The following is a 12,067-nucleotide window of genomic DNA, read 5'->3' as shown; positions in this document are numbered from 1 at the left end:
TACAAAGTATGACACAAAGTAGATATGATTTAGTAATCTTTTGCAACAAAGTGCAAAATCTACAACCGACCCGCAGCCCCGCCCTTTAATTTTCCCTTTTTCTTTCTTTCTTTTTGCAATCGTTACTTTCTTTCCTCCACTTTCAAGCCTTCCCTTTTTTTGTTTCTTTCTTTCTTTCTTTCTTCCTTTCTCCTCAATCAAGTTCGGTAGAGAGGCGTGGAAACCCCTCTTCCTCAACCTAACCTGCCTTGAAGCCCCGCCTCTCATTATGAATAACGCTTTGGATTGGTCCGGGGATGTCTTAACCCCGCCTCCTCGAGCCGCTCGGGCCCCGCCCCTCTCCGCTTCCCCGCTGTTTGGACTCGCGGCTGGAGAGTGTCCGCGAGCGCGCATGCGCACGCCTGGGCAGCTTCAGAATCTGAAAAGCCCGTTCCGAACCGGGCGCTGAGCTTAGAAGCTGGAAGACAGGCAGGCAGACCTCAAGGCTGCAGGTTCGAGGCCCGGCTGAGGCAAACAACGCGAATTTTTGTTAATATATATCTATTTTATATTATTCCTCTTAGTATTATTATTATAATTATATCTGAGTGGTGCGTTTTCACCTCTCCAAGGAAAACCAGCCGTGCCTTGCTCCGGGCTTTCTCCCCCGAGCGTTGCATCTCCTCTCCTCTCCTCCTAGTTCCTCTTTGAGGTTTGGCAACGGGAGAGGAAGGAAAGCACCCGTGCCTCTCTACCTGGATCGTGCCAGGCTTGGAAAGAGCGCAGAGAGGCAGATCCTGCACCGCGGCTGGGCTGCCCCGCTTCTCCCTCCTCGCCTCTCGTTTCCCCTCGTTGGGCTGCTTGGCTTCCTTCTTCTTTCCCCGAAAGGACAGAGAGAAGGGACGGATCCATGGCGACCGGGATGGTGGAGCCCGTCTATGGACTTTCCGAAGAAGAAGTAAGTCCAAGAAAGAGGAGGGAGGGGGCCAAGGAAGGAAGAGAGAGGAAGGGAGACAGGAGAGGAAGAAGGGGCTTCCCCCTTCGCTTTCCAGTGGGACCCCAAGGCTCCCCTTCCTCTGCTTGGGTTGCAAAACGGGGACGTTTCCTCCCTCTTCCCCAAGCCTTCTTCTTCTTCTCTCTCTCTCTTCTGTGTTGGGTTGGAAGGGAGCACTGTATGTCTGCCAAACTGGGCAAAGAATGGGGTCCCTTTCTCGGGTCTGGGGGGAGATATGCATCTCCAGCTGGCAAGATGGAGTGGATGAGGGATTAGAGGAAATCCAACCCCAAATTGGGATTAGAGGACACCCAACACCAGATTGGGAAACAAGTCATCCAGGAATACCTGGCCACTCTAAAGGAGTTGAAGTCCCCAGGGCCAGATCAACGACACTCAAGAGTTCTCTCTCTCTCTCTCTCTCTCTTTTGTGCTGGGTTGGAAGGGATCACTGTATGTCTTTGAGTGGCATGCCAAGCTGGGCAAAGAATGAAGTCCCTTTCTTGGGTCTGAAGGGAGATATGCATCTCTAGCTGGCAAGATGGAGTGGATGAGGGATTAGAAGACATCCAACCCCAAATTGGGAAACAAGTCATCCAGGAATACCTGGCCACTCTAAATGAGTTCAAGTCCCCAGGGCCAGATCAACAACACTCAAGAGTATTGAAGGAACGAGCAGAAGTCGTCTCCGAACCATTGGTAATCATAGAATCATAGTTGGAAGAGACCTCATGGGCCATCCAGTCCAACCCCCTCCCAAGAAACAGGAACATTGCATTCAAAGCACCCCCGACAGATGGCCATCCAGCCTCTGTTTAAAAACCTCCAAAGAAGGAGCATCCACCACTCCAGGAGAGGAAGAAGGGGCTCCCCTTCGCTTTGGGCTCTTGCATTCCAATAGGACCCCAAGGCTCCCCTTCCTCTGCTTGGGTTGCAAAACGGGGACGTTTCTTCCCTCTTCCCCAAGCCTTCTTCTCTCTCTTTTGTGTTGGGTTGGAAGGGAGCCCTGTATGTCTTTGAGTGGCATGCCAAGCTGGGCAAAGAATGAAGTACCTTTCTTGGGTCTGAGGGGAGATATGCATCTCTAGCTGACAAGATGGAGTGGATGAGGGATTAGAGGAACCAGGGGCGGCTCGTCCATTACTCAAAGTAAGCGGTCGCAGTACACGTTTTTTTTTTTGCCAGAGGTGCAGAGGTGCCTCTGTAAATGCCCCTCGACCGCCACTTGAGGAGCGCCCCTCGGCTCTCAACAGCCCTAGCAGTCCCGGGGAAGCCTCGGCAACCCATTACACAAAGTAGGCATTTGCAGTATAGTTGATTTTGCCCAGGGACGCTCTTGAGGTGCTCTTAGGGGAAAATAGACCTGTGAGTTGTAGTTACTGGGATGTATAGTTCCCCTACAATCAAAGAGCATTCTGAACTCCACCAATGATGGAATTTAACCAAATATGGCACACAGTACTCCCACGACGAACAGAAAATATATATCAGTGATTGGTTGGGGGGGGGGGCACCAAAATACTGTTTGCTTACAGTTGAAAATTACCTAGGGCCACCTCTGAGAGGAACCCAACCCCAAATTGGGAAACAAGTCGTCCAGGAATACCTGGCCACTTCAAAGGAGTTCAAGTCCCCAGGGCCAGATCAACAACACTCAAGAGTATTGAAGGAACGAGCAGAAGCCGTCTCGGAACCATTGGCAATCAAAGAATCATAGTTGGAAGAGACCTCATGGACCATCCAGTCCAACCCCCTGCCAAGAAACAGGAATATTGCATTCAAAGCACCCCCGACAGATGGCCATCCAGCCTCTATTTAAAAACCTCCAAAGAAGGAGCATCCACCACTCTCACAGTCAGGAAGTTCTTCCTCATGTTCAGATGGAATCTCCTTTCTTGTAGTTTGAAGCCATTGAGTGTTCTTGGAGAATGGGAGAAGTTCTATCAGATTGGAGGAGGGCCAATATGGTCTCAAACAATTACCATCCGGTCAAGATGGAGTGGGTGAGGGATTAGAGGACATCCAACCCCAAATTGGGAAACAAGTCGTCCAGGAATACCTGGCCGCTCTAAAGGAGTTCAAGTCCCCAGGGCCAGATCAACGACACTCAAGAGTATTGAAGGAATGAGCGGAAGTCGTCTCCGAACCTTTGGCAATCATCTTTGAGAGTTCTTGGAGAACGGGAGAAGTTCCAGCAGATTGGAGGAGGGCCAATGTGGTCCCAGTCTTCAAGAAGGGAAAAAAGGATGACCCAAACAATCAGCCTCATGTGGATACCAGGCAAGATTCTGGAAAAAATTGTTAAGGAAGTGGTCTGCAAACACTTAGAAACAAATGCGGTCATCGCTAATAGTCAACACGGATTTATCAAAAACAAGTCATGCCAGACTCATCTGATCTCTTTTTTCGATAGAGTTACAAGCTGGGTAGATGCGGGGAATGCCGTGGATGTAGCGTACCTGGATTTCAGTAAGGCCTTTGACAAGGTCCCCCATGACCTTCTGGCAAGGAAACTAATCCAATGTGGGCTAGGCAAAACTACGGTGAGGTGGATCTGTAATTGGTTAAATGGACGAACCCAGAGGGTGCTCACTAATGCTTCCTCTTCATCCTGGAAAGAAGTGACAAGTGGAGTGCCGCAGGGTTCCGTCCTGGGCCCGGTCCTGTTCAACATCTTTATTAATGACTTAGATGAAGGGTTAGAAGGCAGGATCATCAAGTTTGCAGATGACACCAAATTGGGAGGGATAGCCAATAGTCCAGAGGACAGGAGCAGAATTCAAAACAATCTTGACAGATTAGAGAGATGAATGGCCAAAACTAACAAAATGAAGTTCAACAGTGACAAATACAAGATACTCCACTTTGGCAGAAAATATGAAATGCAAAGATACAGAATGGGGGACAATACCTGGATCAAGAGCAGTACATGTGAAAAAGATCTTGGGAGTCCTTGTGGACAACAAGTTAAACATGAGCCAACAATGTGATGCGGCGGCAAAAAAAGCCAATGGGATTTTGGCCTGCATCAATAGGAGTCTAGTGTCTAGATCTAAGGAAATAATGCTACCCCTCTATTCTGCTTTTGTTAGACCACACCTGGAATATTGTGTCCAATTCTGGGCACCACAATTGATGAGAGATATTGACAAGCTGGAATGTGTCCAGAGGAGGGAACTAAAATGATCAAGGGTCTGGAGAACAAGCCCTATGAGGAGCGCTTAAAGAGCTGGGCATGTTTAGCCTGAAGAAGAGAAGGCTGAGAGGAGATATGATAGCCATGTATAAATATGTGAGAGGAAGCCACAGGGAGGAGGGAGCAAGCTTGTTTTCTGCTGTCCTGGAGACTAGGACGCAGAACAATAGCTTCAAACTACAAAGGAGATTCCATCTGAACATTAGGAAGAACTTCCTGACTGTGAGAGCTGTTCAGCAGTGGAACTCTCTGCCCCGGAGTGTGGTCGAGGCTCCTCCTTTGGCAGCTTTTAAACAGAAGCTGGATGGCCATCTGTCGGAGATGCTTTGAATTTGATTTTCCTGCTTCTTGGCAGGGGGTTGGACTGGATGACCCATGAGGTCTCTTCCAACTCTGTGATTCTAAGAGAGATAAGAGAGGAAGAAGGGGCTCCCCTTCGCTTTGGATTCTTGCATTCCAATGGGACCCCAAGGCTTCCCCTCCTCTGCTTGGGTTGCAAAGCTGGTAGGCTGTTAGGAATTGCGGGAGTTGAAGTCCAAAACATCTGGAGGGCCCAAGCTTGCCCATGCCTGCTCCTTGGCATTGAGCTATGGAGGTAGACTGTTAGGAATTGTGGGAATTGAAGTCCAAAACACCTGGAGGGCCCAAGTTTGCCCATGCCTGATCTGTAGTTAGAATGAATGCAGTTTTGCATCACTTTGCCTGCCCTGGCTCGATGCTACGCTGGTGATATATAGTCTTACCAGGTCTTCAGCTTCCTCTGCCCAAGAATGCTGTTACACCACCAAACTACAACTTCCAGGGTTCCGTTTTGCTGAAGAATGGGGTCCCTTTGGCCAAGGAATGAGGTCCCATTATTTGGTCTGCGGGGAGACATGCATCTATAGTGTGGGATGAATTTCAGTTTTGCACCACTTTGCCTGCCCTGGTTCAAAGCTGCGGGTGATTAGTAGACTTACAGGGTCTTCAGCTTTCTCTCCCCAAGAATGCTGGTGTGTCACCAAACTACCAAAGAATGGGATCCCTTTGGCCAAAGAATGAGGTCCAACCCCTCCCCCCACCCCCACCCCATCCCTCCTTTCCTTCCTCCTTCATCTCATCCCCATCTTCCCTTGCCTTGTTCACTTCTCTCCTTCTCTGTGCTTCTGTCTCTCTTTTGAAGAAGGAGCTGAGAGGGGCACAACATGGCTTTCGGTGGGCACCTCTTCAATGCTTTGGGGTCCCCTTTGGGCCAGAGAAATCTCTCTCCTTGTTTTCCTCCTTCATCTCTCATTCTTCTTCTTGCTTTCCCCCTCATCTCTCTTCCTCCTCCTTGCTTCCCTCATCATTGCACCAGGACCACCACCTCCTCCTCCTCCTTGCTTTCCTCCCTCATCTCACCACAACCTCCTCCTCCTTCATCTTCTTGCTTCCCTCACCTCCTCCTCCTCCTCATCTTCTACTTCTTCTTGCTTCCCTCCCTCACCTCACCATCTCCTCCTCCTCCTCCTCCTCCTCCTCCTCCTTGCTTCCCTCCCTCATCTCGCCCCTTCTTCTTCCCATCTCAATCTCTTTAGTAAAGGGATCCCCTTCCCCAGTTCCCTTCTCTCTGTGTGTCTCTTGCATATGTGTTTGTATGGTGAACCTTGTTCCCTAGGAAGGATGAGGGGTGTCCATACAGCTTGGTTTGGATGGCATGCCAAGGTGGCCAAGGAATGGGCACCCCTCAAACTGTGGTGGCTCCTGTGGGCCAAAGAAATCTTCCTTCTAGTCTACTTTCTTGCCTCCCTCATTTATTTCATTCCCATCTTCTGCCCCCTTTTCTTGGTAGAGTTTCTTTTGGCCATGATCCTTTATTAAGAGGACCAGACTGGAATCTTAGGCACAAAAGGTACTCAGAAGGCAGACGATCAAAGAGCCCCCTTCTAGAGGGCTGGGGTGCATCTATCCTGTAGAATTAATGCATTTTGACGCCACCTTGACTGCCCTGGCTCAATTTTATGGGACAATTTGTAAATTTACAAGGTCTTTAGTCTTCTCAGCTCAAGAATGTTGGTGTTTCATGAAACACATTGAGCCAAGGCAGTTAAAGAGGTGTCAAACTGTATTAATTCTATAGTGTAGAATTAATGCAGTTTTAAAGCAAAGTGCCCCATCCCAGTGGGATGGTGTTGAGTCAAAGAAAGGTTTTCCCTTTTTGCTGGAATCACCTTCTGGTGCTCTGGAGCAGAATAAACAAAAGGAAAAAAAAAACAATTCTCAGGAGGTTGAGGAGATAAAAGGACGGGAGGTGGACCCTGGCTCTTTGTACATAACAGGTTCTGCTTCCTTGCAAAGCCAGGGGCTTAAGGAGAACTATAGAGAAGAGCTAGCAAGAGGGAGGGTGGTGAAAGCAGAGCTGATGTCTTGTGATTTTTGTTTAAATACATCTGATTGGGACATTGAAAGGGGATTGGTCTCATCTCTTCCATGGTTCAGCTCTTTTCCTGCAGTAAAAGAGCGGAAGACAATTTTGCCTGAGTCTCTGTCCACTTTGGCACCAATCTCAGCAAATGTTTTGCATGTCTTAAATTTTCTTCCCAGGAATGTTCCCAACTTCCATTAAGATGCCTTGCAATTACTTAGTGAATCAGAGCAAAGAAATGATGGGTTTCTCTTTTACTCTCTCTCTCTCTCTCTCTCTGTGCATGTTTTGCATGTATACAATGGGGGTATTCTTTCAAAAGGCGAAGGGAGTGTGACCCGGGCATCCTTCCTAGAAAGATTTAACTTTCCATTGCAAAGACTGGATCTAAAAAATCCAAATCTCTTCCAGCATTGAAACAAAAAGGGTTGCTTTTCTATGAGTAGATTTGGTGGTGATGTTGGAAGTCTTTTTGCAAATAGATGTGCAAGAGAGCTACTTCCCCCTCAACTACTGGTGCTTAAGCTTTCCCATTGAATCCCACTTACACACAAACAAAAACACACCAGGATGGACTGGTGAAAGTGGCTTTGTTTGATTGAAGCAAGCTCCCCAATGCAACTTTCTCTTCCTCCTTTTTAAATTGCTGCTTGGCAAATCGTATGCCAGGGAAGATTGAATGGGAGGGAGAGAGACTGGCACAGGAGCTGGGAACAGAGTGGCAGCAGGCAGGAAAACATGTGCCAAGTGAGTAGGAGAGGTTATTTCTCTCTGTGTGTCTCCATATATATTTACAGAAGGCATGATGGAGGTGACTTCCCAGCTGGTGCCTATTGCCATATTTCTCTGATTCTAAGACACTCTTCCCCTTGCCCCCATGTAAACACAGTGCATCTTAGAATCACAGATATTATTTATCGTATCAGAAGCAAGCCAGGGGTACAGTTGTAATGTATTTAAAAACCACAAAGTTAAAAAAAACTTGGGATTATATTAAATGTTCTTTGACCAGTAGCTGGCCACTTGGAGTACCTCTGGTGTTGCCATAAGAAGGTCCTCCATTGTGAATGTGGCAGGGCTCAGGTTGCATTATCATAGGTGGTCTGTGCTTTGCTCTTCTCCACACTCTCATGTCATGGGCTCCAAAAGAATCACAGGTGCTTTTTATGTAAAAATCAAGCTTTTGTTTCTGTTGGTGGTTCTGAAGTTATGCATCTTACAGTCCTAGAATCAAATAACTACAGTTCTTATCAATTGGATTTTTTGTATCTTTGTCTGCTGTTTCGTATATGTTTAACATACATTCAATTCTTTCAAACTTTCATACTTTCAAAAAGCCAATGGGATTTTGGCCGGCATCAATAGGAGCATGGTGTCTAGATCTAGGGAAGTAATGCTACCCCTCTATTCTGCTTTGGTTAGACCACACCTGGAATATTGTGTCCAATTCTGGGCACCACAATTCAAGAGAGATATTGACAAGCTGGAATGTGTCCAGAGGGGGGCGACTCAAATGATCAAGGGTCTGTAGAACAAGCCCTATGAGGAGCGGCTTAAAGAGCTGGGCATGTTTAGCCTGAAGAAGAGAAGGCTGAGAGGAGATATGATAGCCATGTATAAATATGTGAGAGGAAGCCACAGGGAGGAGGGAGCAAGCTTGTTTTTCTGCTTCCCTGGAGACTAGGACGCGGAACAATGGCTTCAAGCTACAAGAGAGGAGATTCCATCTGAACATGAGGAAGAACTTCCTGACTGTGAGAGCCGTTCAGCAGTGGAACTCTCTGCCCCGGAGTGTGGTGGAGGCTTTTTCTTTGGAAGCTTTTAAACAGAAGCTGGATGGCCATCTGTCGGGTGATTTGAATGCAATATTCCTGCTTCCTGACAGGGGGTTGGACTGGATGGCCCATGAGGTGTCTTCCAATTCTTTGATTCTATGATTCTATGAATTCATTTTTAGCCTAAGCAAATCTTCAGAGTGGGGACTTTGGATGCATTGTAGTTTTGCAAGGTCTTCTCTATCAAAGAGTTCGGGAGCCTCACCAAACTAAAATCCCAATGATTCCATATCAAGTGGTGTCAAACCGCAATAATTCTACAGTTTAGATACTCTTTGTGGCTGACATTGCTGTTGCTCTCATTTTTGTTGTTATTATGGAAGAATTGGGCTTATTTTTGAATACAAATGTTATGTTGTTGTGCCATGCTTCCAAGTCATATCAGACCTATGGTGATTCTAAGGCAAACCTGTTACAGGATTTTCGTAGTAAAATTTCTTCAGGGGGGGTTTGCCTTTGTCTTTATTTGAGGCTTTTTTCATGTCAGGAACGACTTGAGAAACTGCAAGTCGCTTCTGGCGTGAGAGAATTGGCCGCCTGCCAGAACATTACCCAGGGGATGCCAGGATGTTTTACCATCCTGTGGGAGGCTTCTCTTATTTCCCTGCATGAGAACCTGGAGCTGATAGATGGGAGCTCACCCAACTTCCTAGATTCGAACCGCTAACATTTCAGTCAGCAGTCATTGTGCCACCGGGGGAGGCTGTGAGAGTGTGACTTGCCCAGGGTCACCCAGTGGGTGTTCATAGCCATGATTGGGGTCTGAAGCTTGTCTCCAAAGTCATAGGCCAATGCTGAAACGGCTACACCAAAGATTGTCTTGAAGCCCAGCTTACTTACATCCCAACACTTGGAGGAAGGTGCGATATAAAATAACATGAATCCAAATATATAAAGTAGTGTGTTGATCGATCCATTTTTTCCACCTCCACACTGTACTCCTTTACAAGCAGTGGCGATGAAGGCAAAGCTGTCAGCTTCTTCCCATTTCTAGCTCCTCACAGATTATTTTTATATCTTGATGTCCGATATGGAGGCGTTGGGTGTATCCTGAACTAGAAAGCTGATATAGCTGAAACTCTTAAGATTGGAAGGATCTCATAGAGAAGATCTGTAGGCAAGATTCTGACTGTTTAGAAACCCAATAGAAATAATCATGGATTAGCTTTTATTGCCTTATAATATGGTGGTGAACTCAATGATAAGGTTCAGTTCCCATGGAAGTGGGGTTGTTTTAATAAGGACATCATGAGTGCAGGAATTGCTGATGAATTTGGAAATTTTCCTACTTGGATTTCAATTTTATCATTTTTTTTGTCCTGACAATGTAATCCTAAACATCCTTAAGTGTGAACCATTCAGTTTGGCATGGAGTTGACTCCCAGTAACCAAGTAGGTGTCTGTTCTTCATAGGTAGATTGTGGACCCACATGGTGCATCTACACTGTAGAATGAATGCAGTTTGATACCACTTTAACTGCTGTGACTCATAGCTATGGAATCATGGGAACAGTATTTGAGTGGTGATAGGGCAAAACATTTCTGGGTTGGGAAGAAAGTCAGATTCTTTGTATGGCCATGTTCCAGAAGCATTCTCTCCTGATGTTTCACCTGCATCTATGGCAGGCATCCTCAGAGGTTGTGAGGTCTGTTGGAAACTAGGAAAATGGGGTTTATGTATCTGTGGAAAGTCTAGGGTGGGAGAAGAAGTCTTGTCTGTTTAAGGTAGGTGTGAATGTTTCAATTGGCCACCTTGATTACCATTTAATGGCCTAGCAGTTTCAATAATTCCCCCAAGCAGTAAGAAGCCAGACCTTGAACCTGCTAAGCTATTAAATGCTAATCAAGGTTGCCAATTGAAACATTCACACCTACCTCAAACAAATGAGAGTTCTTTCTCCTAGCGTGGACACTCCACAGATATATAAACCCTATTTTCCTAGCTTCCGACAGACCTCACAACCTCTGGTGATGCCTGCCACAGAGGCAGGCGAGACCTCAGGAGAGAATGCTTCTGGAACATGGCCTTACAGCCTAGAAAACTCACAACAACCCAGTGATTCTGCCCATGAAAGCCTTTGACAATAAATTCTTTGTTTGTTGACTCTGAAATTAAACTTGGTAGTCTTATTCCCGAATATGGTAAATATGTATAGGTTTGCAGATATGCCGTGCTATCCAATAACATTTTCTTGAGAGTAAACCCTATTGAGGTAAATGGTGCATACCATTGCATAGACATGTATAGTGTTCCACTATATAGTCCAGTTGGATAGTTTATGTCATGATGCTTCAGATTGCAGTCATTATTGGGAGTTTTCCCCTGCTTTTGGAGTGAGTTCCTAGCAGCTGATGGTTGCAGATTTTAAAAACTGCCATCAGCTACACTGTCTTAGTTCTGGGGCCAGACATGAAATTGATAGAGCAAAGAGATTGTGTTACATATATAAAATTCCAATACCTGGCACTTGGCACTCAATCCTTGTTCCTTGAAAAAAAAAAAAAGATCAAATCAGCTCTTTATTATCATTTTTTACAGCCTAGGCCAAAGATTGTTTCTGCTGACATGTAATCTTGCTAAAATCTTTGGGTGTTGCTGCATCCAAATTCCACAGTGTTCATCATTAACCATTAAGGAAAAGATTCACAGCTGATAAAAACCCTAAAAGGTTAAATTTTACAGATGCTTAAGTGTAGGAAAAGAGCTTGAGCTTAGTTTCCTTGTCTTTCAAAATATGGTTAGTCATAGGGCCTGTTTGCATAAAGTTGAGCATTTTACTGTAACCTGTCTTTTGATGCTCTTTTGCATTTGGTGTGTTTGCATTAAATAGAGATCAGGGAATGGAGATATTTAAGCCTTAGCTGCCAACGTAAAATGAAGAACATATAGCATGATAGAACAGTAGTTCTCCAGCACTAATTTTCCAGATGTTTTAAACTACAATTCCTATTTAGGAATTGTTGGGAATTCTGAACCTAAACAGCTGAAAGTTCATAGAGTCTTAGATTATATAGTTATAGCATAATTATTGGCTGCACAAAAGTAAGTACTCTCAAATTCAATCAGATCTACTCCAAGGCATTAATTTAGATGTGGAGGTAGTGTCATCAGGTTTTCCACACATCAATATGAGACAGTCTGCCTAACTAAATGCAAAGCTTTGTGGAAAAGGTGTGGGGCTTGTAAGGGGATGGAAGATGAGTGTTGGAGGTATCCCATTGATGTCTCTGTTTTACTTTCCATGTCAAGTACAGGCAATCCCGAGTTACATTCGACTTACAAACTACTGATAGTTAAGAACAAGGGTGAGACAACAGGAAGTAAGATAAATCTACCCCTAGGAAGGGGAATTTTCTCCTCATCTGAAGCTTTATCACCAATCTTGGTTTCCACAACAAACCATTGTTTTTCAAAATCCAGTTATCACAGGGATAGAAAGTGAGGTGAACAGCATCACAGACAGCAAAACAAACACCTAAGTGTTGTTAACCCTTCCCTATGCTATCCAAACTGTGTGTGTGTATATATATATGGCTGGTTATATACTTCAAAAATGTACCTGTTCAAGCAAACTGACAAAACAGATCCTGTTCATAACTTGAGGACTGCCTGTAGTCAGGCCTGTAGCAAGGGGGAGGGGTTAGGGGTTCAACCCCCCCCCCGAAATGTTTCAGATTTT

At 45.6% G+C, this 12,067-nt stretch overlaps 1 protein-coding gene across 3 annotated transcripts in view; it reads left to right on the top strand.

Annotated features, from left to right (window-relative positions):
- The first annotated feature begins 367 nt into the window (after positions 1-367).
- Positions 368-12,067, top strand: part of NEDD4L (NEDD4 like E3 ubiquitin protein ligase) — a 304,699-nt gene continuing 292,999 nt past the window's right edge. For all 3 annotated transcript variants that reach the window (XM_060761330.2, XM_060761329.2, XM_060761328.2), the window contains exon 1: positions 368-937. In XM_060761330.2, coding sequence (XP_060617313.1) covers positions 890-937 — 48 coding nt within the window. In that variant the 5' untranslated portion in view covers positions 368-889. The remainder of the gene's footprint in view (positions 938-12,067) is intronic.

Source organism: Anolis sagrei, chromosome 2 (genome assembly GCF_037176765.1).
Source record: "Anolis sagrei isolate rAnoSag1 chromosome 2, rAnoSag1.mat, whole genome shotgun sequence".
Classification (NCBI taxonomy): domain Eukaryota; kingdom Metazoa; phylum Chordata; class Lepidosauria; order Squamata; family Dactyloidae; genus Anolis; species Anolis sagrei.
This window is presented reverse-complemented; position numbering and strand designations above follow the sequence as displayed.